Source organism: Rhineura floridana, chromosome 22, assembly GCF_030035675.1.
Source record: "Rhineura floridana isolate rRhiFlo1 chromosome 22, rRhiFlo1.hap2, whole genome shotgun sequence".
Classification (NCBI taxonomy): Eukaryota; Metazoa; Chordata; class Lepidosauria; order Squamata; family Rhineuridae; genus Rhineura; species Rhineura floridana.
The window spans coordinates 3,112,482-3,127,320 of record NC_084501.1 but is presented as its reverse complement, the minus strand read 5'-3'; the positions used below and the strand labels follow the sequence as shown (position 1 = coordinate 3,127,320).

General features: G+C 44.4%; 1 protein-coding gene across 3 annotated transcripts in view; it reads left to right on the top strand.

The window, feature by feature from the left end:
• ITGA10 (integrin subunit alpha 10) overlaps positions 1-14,839 on the top strand; it is a 92,134-nt gene that overhangs the window by 45,408 nt on the left and 31,887 nt on the right. For all 3 annotated transcript variants that reach the window (XM_061606891.1, XM_061606892.1, XM_061606893.1), the window contains 5 exons: positions 1,006-1,154; positions 2,868-3,011; positions 10,774-10,977; positions 12,501-12,631; positions 14,332-14,498. In XM_061606891.1, the coding sequence (XP_061462875.1) occupies positions 1,006-1,154; positions 2,868-3,011; positions 10,774-10,977; positions 12,501-12,631; positions 14,332-14,498 (795 nt within the window). The remainder of the gene's footprint in view (positions 1-1,005; positions 1,155-2,867; positions 3,012-10,773; positions 10,978-12,500; positions 12,632-14,331; positions 14,499-14,839) is intronic.

Genomic DNA, 14,839 nt, shown 5'->3' with positions numbered 1-14,839 from the left:
CTCTGCTCACGGCCGGAGTTCGATTCCAACGGAAGGAGGAAGTCGAATCTCCAGTAAAAGGGGTCGAGGTCCACTCAGACTTCCATCCATCCGTGGTCAGTAAAATGAGTACCCTGGGGGGTAAAGAAAGGCCGGGGACGGAACTGGCAATCCCACCCCATATATACGGTCTGCCTAGTAAATGTCGCAAGACGTCACCCTAAGAGTCAGAAACGACTCGCAGTACAAGTGTGGGGACACCTTTACCTTTTACTGTAAACCGCCCAGAGAGCTTCGGCTATGGGGCGGTATACAAGTATAATAAATAAATAAATACCCCTTAAATATTAGACAGGCGCCATCTGTGTTATCTTTTTAAGACCTTCCTCTTTCAACAAGCCTTTTAAGTAGAGACCTTATACCAGATTCCATCTGTTTTGGAATTGCTTTTTAAGATGCTTTTCAAGATGTTTTTCTTTTTCAAAAAAGTTTTTATTATTTATTTAATTAATTTGTATCCCGCCCTTCCACCCAGCAGGAGCCCAGGGCGGCAAACAAAGCACTAAAAAACTTTAAAACATCATAAAAACAGATCTTAAAATACATTAAAACAAAACAGCATTAAAAATATTTTAAAAAACAACCTTAAAAAGGGTTAAAAACATTATTAAAAAACATATTAAACATTTTAAGATGTTTTGTTTTTTAAATGTTTTGTTTTTGAGATGTTTTAAAAATGTTTTAAGTGTTTTGGTCTTTGTTTGCTGCCCTAGGCTCCTTCTGGGAGGTAAGATGGGATAGAAATTTAATTAATTTATTATTATTATTATTATTAATAATAATAATAATAATAATAATGCATAACGTCTGTGATCTTTGCTTTCCCTTACATGAAGCTTGTGAAGTAGGTCATTGTCTGTTCCCATTTTACAGAAAGGAGAACTAAGGCTGCAAGTTAAATGACGTGCCCAAGCTAACGTTCAGGGCAATGTATTTATTTACTGTCACTCTCTTTCTCTCTCCCAGGGTACACGGTCTCCTCTGTCAAACTGAGGAGTGGGAAGGGGCTGTACGTGGCTGGTGCCCCCCGCTTCAAGCACAAGGGAAAAGTGATCCTGTTTGAGATGAGCAGCAATGGCAGCGTTACAATCTCCCAGGCCCTCACTGGGGACCAAGTGAGATATGGGGGGGTGGAGATGGTAGCAGCCGATTTCTGGAGATGATGATGATGATTGTTAGTACCCGCCCTTCACCAGAAGGTCCCAGGGCAGGTCACAAGAAAATAAAATACAATATTCAAAACAGTTTAAAACAAATTATAATCACAACTAGAGTGGGTTCTAAAATTTCAATATCTTGGGTTTCAAAGGCCAGGTTGAAGAGCTATGTCTTCGGCATACAGCAAAAGATATATAATGAAGGTGCCAAAGGCACCTCTGTGGGGAGGCAATTCCACAGCTTAGTGGCTGCCACAGAGAAGGCTCTCTCCTGGGCCACAATCCCACGAACATCTGAGAGCATTAGAGCTACCAACAGGGCCCCCACTCTGCCAATCTCAGCATCCAAGAGGGTCTGTAGCAAAAGAGGCAGTCCTTCAGATGTTTGGGGCCTAAGTAGATTAGTGCTTTAAACACTAGCGCAAGCACCTTGGCTTAGGTCTGGAAACTAGCAAACAATGCAGCTCTTTTAAAACAGGAATTATATGAGATCTAAAGAGAACCCCAGCCAGTAATCTGGCCACTGCATTTTGGATCAGCTGAAGGGCATCCCCACGTAGAGTGCATAGCAGTAATCCAATCTGGAAGTTACCAGAGCATGGAATATAGAGGCAAAGCCATCTTTGTCCAAAAGGCAGCACCAACCTCTGGTGACAAGGTTGAATTCAGGAGCACCCCCAAGCTACAGACCTGATCCTTCCAGGGGAGTGCAACCTCATTCAGGACAGGCTGTTTCCCCACTTCCCAGACTCAAGAACTCAGGACACATATTACCCCTGTCTTTTCAGGATTCAGCTTCAATTTCTTGGCCCGCATCCAGCCCATTTCCACCTCCAAGCACTGGTCTAACACCTCAGCTGCCTCTCCCAATTCAGATGGAACAGAGAGACAGAGTTGGGTGTTATCTGCATATTGGTGACACCTCATTCCAAATCTGACATCAGCTCCCAGCGGCTTCACATAGATGTTAAAATAGTGGTGCCCTCCCCCCAAGATGGAACCCTGAGGGACACCACAGGACCACTCTCATGGTGCCGAACAGTAGCCTCCCATAACTACTTACACATAGCAGTCACGGATGTGTAACGTTGTTTTGGCAGATATCATAGGATATTTGAAAATAGCCTGGGATAGAGGAATCTCTCTGTTTTAATTAAGTTCTGTTTCCACATCAATCTGCACATTTTAAAAAATTCCCATCAAAATGTTAGCTATGAATTTAACATCATTTAACTATGAATTTAAATACATAATCTTAATATTTTTCTCAAAATAAGTATTTAAAAGTGTATTTTCATGTTTAAATTGCCAAGAACTGCCTTGTAAAAATGTGGAGAACTGCAAAATTGAGCAGATTCCATTCCGCATGTTAATCTGAGAGGTGCAGATCAGGTCATGCCATATCAGAATTTGAAAACATCAAATTCCTCAACCATCAGTATTTGAAAACAGGCAAGTGGGTTCTGAACCTTGCTTGGATATATGATCTCTAGTCCTGTGAAACTGTCTGCTGAACCTCTTGATTTTGTATCCAGGGGTCGGGATTTCTTTTCTTTCTTGAGACTTGGAAATGTATGCAATAAGGTCAAAGGTAGAACTTGCACATGTGCTGTCATGTCCAACGCAGAGGGACTTGTGCAGCTGTGACACAGGTGGGGTCTTTCTTTGCAGATTGGCTCCTACTTTGGCAGTGAAGTGTGCCCCGTGGATGTGAACGGGGATGGAATCACGGACGTGCTGCTGGTGGCTGCACCCATGTACCTGGGCCCCCAGAACAAAGAGACAGGTCGCGTTTCCATCTACAGAGTGGGGCAGGTGAGTGTGTCTAAAATGGGGGGGCAGTAGCCTTCAGACATTTTATTTATTTATTTATTATTTGATTTATATCCCGCCCTTCCTCCCATTAGGAGCCCAGGATGGCAAACAAAAGCACTAAAAACACGTTACAACATCATAAAAACAGACTTTAAAATGTATTAAAACAAAACATCTTTAAAAACATTTTTAAAAGCTTTAAAAACATATTTTAAAAAAGGTTAAAAACATTTTTTTAAAAAAAGGTTTAAAAACATATTAAAAAGCAATTCCAACACAGAAGCAGACTGGGATAAGGTCTCAACTTAAAAGGCTTGTTGAAAGAGGAAGGTCTTCAGTAGGCACTGAAAAGATAACAGAGATTTCTGCATTGAGCAGGGGGTTGGACTTGATGGCCTTATAGGCCCCTTCCAACTGTACTATTCTATGATTCTATGAGATGGCGCCTGTCTAATATTTAAGGGGCAGGAATTCCAAAGGGTCGGTGCCACCACGCTAAAGATCCATTTCCTATATTATGCAGAACGGACCTCCTGATAAGATGGTATCTGCAGGAGGCCCTCACCTGCAGAGCGCAGTGATTGACTGGGTATATAACGGGTAAGACAGTAATTCAGGTATCGTGATCGTGAGCTATATAGGACTTTGTACATCCAAACCAGAACCTTGAACTTAGCTCAGTGCAATTCCTTCAGCAGCGGGGTGACAAGTTGGCGATACCCTGCCCCAGTGAGCAGTCTCGCTGCTGCATTTTGCACCAGCTGTGGCTTCTGGACCATACTCAAGGGCAGCCCCACATAGAGCGCATTATAGTAATCCACCTTGGAGTTTACCAGTGCATGGACAACAGTAGTCAGGCTATCCTGGTCCAGAAACTGCCACAGCTGTCTTACCATCCGAAGCTGGTAAAAGGCACTCCTAGCCACGAAGATCACCTGGGCCTCTAGCAACAGAGATGGATGCAGGAGCACCTCCAGACTATGGACCTGCTCTTTCAGAGGGAGTACAACCCCATCCAAAGCAGGCAACTGACCAATTATCTGACGTTTCTGACACAGGAGCCGTCTCGAACCTCAGCCTGCAACAAAAGATCCAACATTTGTAATGTACTGTGTAGGTGTTTTGGAGTACAGCTCCCATCAGACCTACTAGAATAGCCAGTGGTCAGGGATGATGGGAGTTGTAGTCCAAAACATCTGGAGGTCATCAGTAAGGTTGGCCGAGAATTTCTCTTAATTCAAAGCTGGTACCGGATTCCTGGGTAGTTCACACATTTGACTTCTGTTGCAGACTGATCTTCCTGTTGCAAGTTTCTGCAGCTGTTCCCTGACGCCAGGATTTGTTTTTTAAAAACCCACAGTGAATATAACATTAAACTGTTGCGTTTGTTTTGTTGTTTGCTTTACGAATGTGATGGTGAAACTGACTAGTGTGCTCTTTGCCTTTTTGTGGGAGGGGGAAGATCAAATACTAGCTAGCAGTGGGGGGCAGGGAGAGAGAGACAGAGAGAAAAGAGACTGACAGTCAGAGTCAGTGCATTCAACAGACAAAGAGGTGCCTGGTCTTTTGCTTTGCTAGCATGTAACTGCCCAAGCGGGCAGGCGATCTCTTAATTTCTCCCGTGGCTGGGGTGGGGTGGGGCAGGATCCAAATATGATTCAGGTAGGAGGCAAAAAGGGGGTGTTGGGGGTCAATAGCTGCTGATAGACCTGTCCAATATGAATTTTGCTAATTCTTTATAATTGGGGTGGGTGACCTCTGGCCCCAGGCCTATATGCAGTAATCAACCTAATTATATGAGGCCCTTGTCCTGATTTAAAAAGCTCTCTGCTATCCATTCATACCTTTTTGCAAGGACAATCTGTTCCTCTCCCTGGTGGGGAAGAAGAGGGGGCAGGGAGAGAGAGAGAGAGAGAGAGAGAGGTGGTATTGGAAAGAGAGAAAAGGCATGGCCACACCCACTTTGGGCTCAGCGCCGCCCATAGTCAGCATGCAGCCTCTGACAGGGGAATTTGGCCCTCAACAGAAAAAAAGGCAGCCCTTCGGAACGGCAGCAACTCAGAGGCAGAACATGTGCTTTGCTCATAGGAGGTTCCAGGTTCAACCCCAGGCAGCATCTCCGGGTAGGGCTGGGAAAACTCCTCTTTTGAAGCCCTGGAGGCAGTACCGAGCTAGATGGTTTGACTCTGTACAAGGCTGCTTCCTGTGCTTTCCACCCCCACTTTGAAAGGACAAACAGCCCTTTACACCAGCATCCCGTTTCCAACAGCAGCTAGTCGGAAAACTCTGGAAAGCTCACAACCAGAGCCTCCCAGCAGCTGTTATTCAGAAGTAGAACGTGGAGGTTCCATTTAGCTCTCATGGCGATCTGCTATAGATAGATCTCTATGTCTCCATTAATCTCTGTGATTTTCTTTTTAAAAAAGCCATCTGTGCCAGTGCTCACTGCCACATTTTGTGTCCGTAAGACAAATGTGAACTGTGTACAGAAGTACTTCCTTCAGTCCGTTCTGAAGCTGCTGCCAGTCAGCTTCAGAGGGTGACCCAATGAGAAAAAATCCCTCAGTGAAAGTGGAGAAATCACCCCTCTCTGCATACAATATTTGGGGGAAAAGAGGGTTCTTCCTGTGCTGGTGGACCCACAACTGAGGCATAAGACAAAGATCCCACAATCTCTGTCCTTTCACCCCAGTGTTGCTGCCAGCTTTGAGGGGGCCTTGGATAAGGTGCCTTTCAAGAGGGGCTGTCACCTGGCTGCCACCTGGACCATTCTGCATCCAGAACGGCACAAGAACGTAGGAAGTTGCCTTACAGTGAGCCAGACTGTTGGCCCTCTAGTATAGTATTATCCATGGCTAACTGGCAGGGTTTCAGGCTCAGGCCTCTCCTAGCTCTCTGTACCTGGGACCTGCTGCACTTGAAAGCCTGACTAGGGGTGGAAAGATCTGTAAATTTTGGTTCTCTCAGTTTCTCTTTCTCCCTATCGTAAATTCAATTTTCTTATATGTATACATTTTGTTAATATAATAAAAACCTCTGTTTGGTTAATCACAATTACGTTTATATATATATATGAACGTAATTGTGATTAACCAAACAGAGGTTTTTAATATATTAACAAAACGTTTCAGCTTCTGCTTTCGTCAGCTGCCAACATCCAAATGCTGTTGCGAAGGTGGCAGTTATAGAGCTTTGAGGATGGAATGCTCAGAGGGGCTTCATTTGCAGGAGCTAAGTAGTGGTGGTACTGGCCTCCAGGTTCAGGCCATGTGGTGCCAATGTGTCCAGAGAGTAAATCCAAAAGTTCTCCCTTTTAGTCAATGCTGCTGGATCTGCTGGCATTTCTATCGCTGTTATGGAAAAGTCCAACAGGCTGTGACCCTCGATGTTAAAATGCTTTGCAACTGGTTGCTCCACTTTTTTTGTCAAAATTGCCGACTTGTGGTTCCTGAAGCGCGTGCGTAGGTCAGTTGCGGTCTTTCCTACATATTGGATATGACATCCTGGTCTTTTGCACTCGATGATGTAAACTATATTGCAGGACCTGCAGGTGATGTTCTGTTTGATGTAATATGTCCTGCCTGTCCTAGTGCTTGTAAAAGTGGCTGTCTCCCTGAGGTACACACAGGAGATACAGCGTTTGGAGTGACAAGGATGAGACCCTGGATTGGTGATAGGTGGCTTAAGCACAGCTCTCACCAACAGTCTGCACAAATTAGGAAGTTGGCGAAATGCTACAACAGGGGGCCTGCTGATGGCTCTAGCAAGATGTTCAGAGTTTGCCAGCAATGGGTAGCTCTCCCTGATTGCTCTGTGATAGTTAGGAGATGCTGGATGGAAATCTACCACAAATGGAATCCGTTGCTCTCTGCTCAGTAGGATGGAGGGTTTTCTCTGGACAGAATGAAGGCTCAGTGGATGTTGCAATTGATAATATGTGGAGAACATCATCTTAGAAGAAGGTGTTCTTTAAGTTCACTGACCCTTCTCTGGTATTTATCTTCAGTGTTGCAAATAAGTTTGATTCTCAGAGCTAAGCTATACACCATGTTCTTCTTTATATGCCTAGGATGGCAGTATTTCCAGTTTAAATAGGTGTGGGCATCAGTGGGTTTGCTGTAGAGATCAGTGGCTATTTTGTTGTTTTCAATGGTGAGAAGGACATCCAGAAAAGGGATGTGCAGATTGTCATTTGTACTATTAAATGTAAACTTAATAGAGGGATGGATAGAGTTGATGTAATTTTTAAATTGTTCCAAACTCTCTTTACCATTTGTCCAGACCATAAAGATGTCATCAATGTATCGCCACCATATAAGTGGTTTGTTGAGTGCCTTTTTGAGAATCTCCTGTTCCAGTTTACCCATGAAGAGATTCGCATATGATCATAGAATCATAGAATCATAGAGTTGGAAGGGGCCTTGTAGGCCATCGAGTCCAACCCCCTGCTCACAGCAGGAAATCCACAGCTAGAGCATCTCCCGCAGATAGCTGTCCAGACTCTGCTTGAAGACATCCAGCGAAGGGGATCCCACCACCTCCCTAGGCAGTCGGTTCCATTGCCGAACTGCCCTTACTGTCAAGAAGTTCCTTCTAATGTCCAATCTGAATCTACGCTCCTGCAACTTAAAACCATTAGACCTAGTCCTACCCTCTGGGGCAGCAGAGAACAAATCTGTACCCTCCTCTATGTGACAGCCCTTCAGGTACTTAAAGAGTGCAATCATGTCACCCCTCAGCCTTCTCTTCACCAGACTGAACATGCCAAGTTCCTTCAACCTTTCCTCATAAGACTTGTTCTCCATACCGGCTATCATCCTCGTCGCCCTCTTCTGAACCCGCTCTAACTTGTCTATATCTTTCTTAAAATGAGGTGCCCAGAACTGAACGCAGTATTACAGATGAGGTCTGACTAATGCAGAATATAGTGGGACTATTACTTCCCTCGACCTGGAAACTATAGCTCTGTTTATGCAGCCCAAAACCGTGTTTGCCTTTTTTGCCACAGCATCACACTGCTGGGTCATGTTCAACTTGCGATCCACTACAATTCCAAGGTCCTTCTCACACGCACTACTGCTAAGCCGGGTATTTCCTATCCTGTACCCGTGCATTTTGTTTTTGTGGCCTAAATGCAGAATCCTGCATTTGTCTTTATTGAATGTCATTTTATTAATTTCAGCCCAATTTTCTAGTCTATCCAGGTCCCTTTGGATTTTATTCCTGTCTTCCATTGTGTTAGCTATCCCTCCCAGTTTCGTATCATCCGCAAACTTCATAAGGCTTCCCTCCACGCCATCATCTAAGTCATTGATAAAAATGTTGAAGAGTATCGGCCCCAGGACAGAACCCTGTGGCACTCCACTTGAGACCTCCTTCCAGTCCGAAGCAGAGCCACCAACGACCACTCTTTGAGTACGGTTTTCCAACCAGTTGTGAATCCACCTGACAGTATTTCCATGTAGTCCGCATTTGACGAGTTTGCTAATCAAAAGGTCGTGGGGGACTTTGTCAAACGCCTTGCTGAAATCTAGATAGATGACATCTACAGCATTTCCACCATCTACTAAGCTAGTGACTCAATCAAAAAAAGAGATGAGATTAGTTTGACAGGATTTTTTCTTGACAAACCTATGCTGGCTCCTACTAATCACAGCATTGTCATCTAGATAGTTGCCAATGGACTCTTTTATTATCCGTTCTAATATCTTTCCCAGTATTGAAGTCAGACTGACCGGCCTGTAATTCCCCGGATCTTCTTTTTTACCCTTTTTAAAGAGCGGGATGACGTTTGCCCGTCTCCAATCCTCCGGCACCTCTCCCGTTCTCCAGGATTTCTCAAAGATGATGGCAAGAGGTTCCGAGAGTACATCCGCAAGTTCCTTCAATACTCTGGGATGCAGTTCATCAGGCCCTGGAGATTTGAACTCATTTAGGTTAACTAGGTATTTCCTGACTATCTCCTTATCAGTCTTGAACTGCAATCCTGACCCCTTACTGAGATTGCTACCGATGCAAGGTTGCACACTGTTCCCTTTTTGGGAGAAAACGGAGGCAAAACAGGTGTTGAGCAGTTCTGCTTTTTCCTCGTTATCTGTCAACATTTTGCCATCCTCATTGAGCAGCAGTCCCACCGTTTCCTTGGTCTTTCTCTTGCTTCGAATGTATCTGAAAAACCCCTTTTTGTTGTTCTTCGCTTCCCTCGCCAGCCTCAGCTCATTCTGGGTTTTAGCTTTCCTTACGCTATTCCTGCAAGCCCGAGCCGCTCGTCGGTACTCTTCCTTGGTGATGCGTCCTCCCTTCCATTCTTTATACATGCTCTTTTTTTGATGGAGCCATGCGAGTCCCCATAGCTGTGCCTTGTAGTTGCAGGTAGTGTTCTCCATTGAATGTAAAGTTGTTACAAGTCAGGACTAGTGTAGCTAAAGTTGTGAGAACCTCTGTTGGAGGACTGTTCATATCTCTGGTGTTAAGGAACTCATTTAAAGCCTGAATCCCATTGGTGTAAAGAGATGTGACATCTAAAGTAGTAGTATAATATTGTTGTGGAATTGATACTGCTTGTTTAAAGACTCAGTTTTAAGCAAGAAGTCCTTGGTGTCTTTGATATATGATGGGAGGTTTTGCACCATGTTTTGTAAATTTAAGTCAATGTACAGAGAAATCCTTTCAGTGGCTGTGTTGTTACCTGAGACAATTGGGCGACCAGTATTGTTGGCTTTGTGGATTTTAGGCAGCATGTAAAACCTTCCAGGGGTGGGATTTGGATTAACAAGGAGATCAGCAGTTTCCCCTTTAAGAAGTTTCCTACTTGTAAGGTTTTGTATAGATGTAATGATACGAGTATTGAGATCTGTGGTGATGTCTTTGTCAAGAAATCTATATGTTGTTTCATCCTTTAGTTGTCTTTGACCTTCTGCTATATAGTCTGTAGTGTTAAGTACCACAACAGCACCACCCTTATCTGCAGGCTTGATGACAATATCCCTTCTCATCTGAAGGTTCCTTAGGGCTTATATATATATAAGACAGTTTTAAAAGCAACAAACAGAACTTCACTCAAGCTTGCTCTGGATCCCTATAAGGATTCCGTTAATCACCTAAAATAAATATGAACGTAATTGTGATTAACCAAACAGAGGTTTTTATTGTATTAACAAAACGTTTCAGCCTCCGCCTTCATCAGCTGCTAACATCCAAATGCTGTTGTTACCAAGGTGGGAGTTATAGAGCTTTGAGGATGGAATGCTCAGAGGGGCTTCATTTGCAGAAGCTCAGTGATGCTGGTACTGGCCTCCAGGGACATATCTTTAAAAATCCTCTTGAAAATTCTCCAGCATTTTAGTGTGAATTTCTCCTAATAAATACAGTTTTGTTTGTAGTTTTGACAAACGTACACATTTTTGCAAGCCATTTCTCATCATATAATGCATGTCTGCATGTTATTTTCACTCCTATATTCATTTTTTATGCACGCTTTCCCCTAACATGTGCATTTTTGTAAACATTGTTTTGTTGGCAAACTGCACAGCAAAATTTAAATAAGTGTGAATTTCTGTTCTGGTATTGTTTCGGAAGGGGCGAATTTGATAGATTTGGCTTGAAATGCAAACTGAATCTAAATTCTTGACCCATCCCTACCACTGACCCACCGGGTTTGTTACAGCACACTGTTGTGGAAGCTTCTGTTCTGAGGTCTGTGCCTCACAGTGCCAATTTTCACCCAGCCATGCAGATTTTAACAATTCTCTCTCTTTTGAAGTTGCTCCTATCTTTCAATGGGACCCTCCATGCCGACCCGAAACCTCAAGATGCTCGTTTTGGCTACTCCCTCCTGGCTGTTCCTGACCTTAATCACGACAGCTTTAATGATGTGGTGGTGGGCGCACCATTGGAGGATAACCACCAGGGGGCTGTCTATGTGTTTCATGGCTACCGGACCACTGTCTTGCCGCGCTTCAAACAGGTGAGTGAGAGTTAGGGATGGGATCCGTTGGCCAGTGCCAGTTCAAAAGCATTTTGTCAACCTAACAGGGTGCCATTGATTTAGGTTCATTCTTTATCCACTAGCTCTTGGTTTTACTGATCCATTTTTTTTCACTTGTAAAAAAATCTGTATTTAATATTGATATTTTAAAGGAAATATCAATAAATTATCATTCTTAATATTGATATTTTAGAGGCGGTTTTTTTTAAAGTCTGTTTTCAAAATAATCCATTGAAATTCGGTACATTATAATCCTTACCTATTGAGAATAAGGAATTAATGGAAATTTAAGTACCAAATCCAAACTGGGTAGACTTCTAGTACATCCCTAGTGAGAGTCAGTGTTCACCTCTGACGACGAAGAGCCCATCACCTCCCAAAACAGTCTGTCCCAGTATCAAATAGCTCTTGCCACTACCAGGAATCATTGCCTAACATTTAGCCGAAATCTGCTTCCCCGCAGTTTTCACCTGATTGGTTTTAGTCCTGCCTTCTGAGGCAACAGAGATCAAGTCTGCTCTTTCAGCTGTTTGACAAGTGTTATCATGTCTCCCAGGGCCAACTCCAGGAATGCCGGGGCCCTTGGGCATCAGTTTACCCTGGGCCCCGGCATGAGTGCGTGCTCATTTGCATTCGCATGCACATGTGCACGCACCCCACCCCCACCTACCTGTCTCCTGTCTTTTACTATTGCCATTAAGCAAGATGGCGGCCACGGTTTCCCTAAGGCAGCCTTTCCCAACCAGTGTGCCTCCAGATGTTGTTGGACCACAACTCCCATCTTCCTGACCATTGGCAATGCTGGCTGAGGCTGATGGGAGTTGTGGTCCAACAACATCTGGAGGCACACTGGTTGGGAAAGACTGCCCTAAGGGGATGAAGCCTCCGACGCCATCTTTGTTGATGGCACGCATGCGTGCTATGCGTGTGCATCTCTGCCATCAACTAAGATGGCAGCAGGGGTTTAGTACCTTAGGGAAACCGCAGCCGCCATCTTTGATAAGGGCAATGGTAAAAGACAGCAGACAGGTAAGTGGAGAGATGTGGGGGATGTGGGGCCCCTGCGGATCATGGAAGGCGAGCGGAGGGGTGGCTGAGGGGCCCCCTGTAGCTCCAGGGGCCATTGGGCCAGTGCCCAACCTGGCTGCCCTTTAGAACCGGCCCTGATGTCTCCCCTTCATCTTTTCTTCTCCAGTCTAAATAGACCTACCCAGCTCTTTAAATTGTTCCTCATAGGACTAAGTTTCCAGGCCACTATCCAGCTCGTCCTCTGGGCATGCTCCAGTTGGTCAATGTCTTTCTTAAAATTTTGATTCTTGATTCTGTCTTCTATATGGCATGAATGTTTGTAAATGCTTTTTTCCCAAAGCTTCTCCCTAGAGAGAAAAAAGTATATTTGGAATGATTGCAATGAGGGACCTTACGGAGCTGCCCCATTGATTAAAAAAATCCCCCCAACACCTTCAGTGTATCTCCAGCCTTTGTTTTCTACTTTCCAACAGCGAATAGAATCGGCAGGGCTCCACCAAGGTCTCCGCTACTTTGGCCGCAGCTTGGATGGGCAAATCGATTTGGATGGGGACGGTCTGGTGGATCTTGCTGTCGGAGCTCAGGGCGCTGCGGTGGTCTTGAGGTGAGGGGAACAGAGAGATGGAAGGGGCACCCACCCACTCAGCAAGTGGGGCAGGGCAGCTTTATTTGGACCAATGAGTATTTGGAATTCTACACAGAACTCTTCCTCAGCTTGAATTGCACAGAGCGGGGTAAAGAGGAAGGCTTGGAGCTGATGTTTGGAGCTGAACTGAAAAGCAATGTTATCTCCCGCAAGCCGCCTTCCTTACCCTTCCCTGAAAAACAGTCTGCTCAGGAAGTGTCCTGTGTGACACCAGCACGTAGGGTTCCATCATATCCTCTAAGGGCAAAACAAGACTTATGAGGGAGCAACAGCCTCACATCTGCTCTGTAGGAAGTTACATTCAATGAACACCAGCGATGGCTGTGAAGGGAAGGCCGACGCTGTAACGAGGGATGGGAAGATCTGGCGGTTTTGGTTCTCTCAGATTCTCACTTTTCCGATGTTACATTCAGTTCTCTACATTTCTACAGTGATCTGTGTATTTTTAAAAAAAGAAAAATCCTCATGAAAATTCTCCACCATTTTAGTGCAGATTTCTCCAAATAAACACATTTTTGTAGGCAGTTTTGACAAAGGCACACATTTTTGCAAGCCATTACTCATTGTTTCATGTCTTTGCATGTTATCTTCACTCATGTATTCATTTTTATGCACACTTTCCCCTAATATACGCATTTTTGTACATGTTGTTTAATTGGCAAACTGCATCCCAAAGTTCTAATAAGTGCGAATTTCAAAGGACGGCTGTGTTTTGGTTCTCATATGGTTTCAGAAAGTGCGAATTTGATAAATTCTGCTTGAAATGTGAACTGAATCGAAATTCTCACCTATCCCTAGCTGTCGCCTACACTGTGGGAAGAAAAGGAGGCCCCCCAGCCAGCCTGCCAGTCCATCTCCCTCGCCTTGTTAACGTGACATCACTGCCACCAAGTGGATTTATTTATTTTTCTCTGACTGCCTCCAATAAACAGCCTTTTCACCATCTGGACTTTTAAATGACCCAACCTACTGGGACCAAAACAAACTATACTTTTAGAAAGGCAACACGTTAGGTGGGATAGGTATGAAATAAACAAAATAGTAGATTTTACTGAGGAGATTGGAATTGCTAATCTCAGCAGCAGCTTTGCAGCCTATCTAGTTTCCTCCTAGGTGGGTAAAGCCAGCCCTGCAGGGATGAGGAAAATGCAGATGATATTTCCATCTGCAACTCTTCCCCACCCCGGCTACATACACACTTTTGTAGCACAAAAATGTAGTTTTTTGCAATCTGGAATTGTTCACTCTCATCCATAACATGCTGCTTTCAATCTAGATTGATTGTAGATCCTGCCATCCAGAAGCGTGGGTGCGTTTACTTGATATGTGTGTGACAAACCCTCTCCTTGATTAGATTACGTGTTTGGAAATCCTCCGCTTGTGACCTTGGTATATGCTCACCCATGATGTCATTGCGCTGGTGTGGATACACCCCCTCCCGTTGCTAGGACCGCTTACATCTTTCAAATGGACACACTGCTGACTAATACAGAATCAGTCTGCAATGAGCTTTTGTTTTCGGAATCAAACCAGTTTGTCAAGAAGGGGCAAAAATATGCAACGGGTCTAGATCCAGTTTGCTCTTTGCCTCAGACGCTTAGGTTCCACTTTGTGGTTTTCAAAAAATAATTCTTTTTCCTTCTTGCCGAGGTGGGCAGGTCAAGGAGGATCATGCAGGTCAACACTTCGATTTCTGCCAATCCTCCATCCATCAATGTGATCCAGAAGAACTGTCAGAGGAATGGAAAGGAGTCTGTTTGCGTGACAGCAAACGTCTGCTTCAGGGTGTCTTCCCGCTCCCTGGGCCCGAGGGACAGCCACTTCAGTGAGTATCCCTCGCTAAAGGGACGTTGCCAGGGGTGGGGTGGATCTTTTTCTAAGTCCCTGGGGTGTTTCTAAGTGGCTAATGAATTTAGAGGAAATTGAATTGGGAGTGTTCTGAAGTTACTGGGTAGGATATTAATTTGATGGTGGAGTAAATTAATTTAAGATAACTTTATCTAGAGATTATTTGGGGGTAATGAATGGGGGTAACTGAAGGGGAATTGAATTGATTCGGAGCAGGATCTGTTGGGAAATTAACTGGGGGTAAATTAACTGAAGAGAAGCTGATTGGAGATGATCTGGGGCAGGATGCAAATTAACTGAACACTTTTTCTGGGGTAA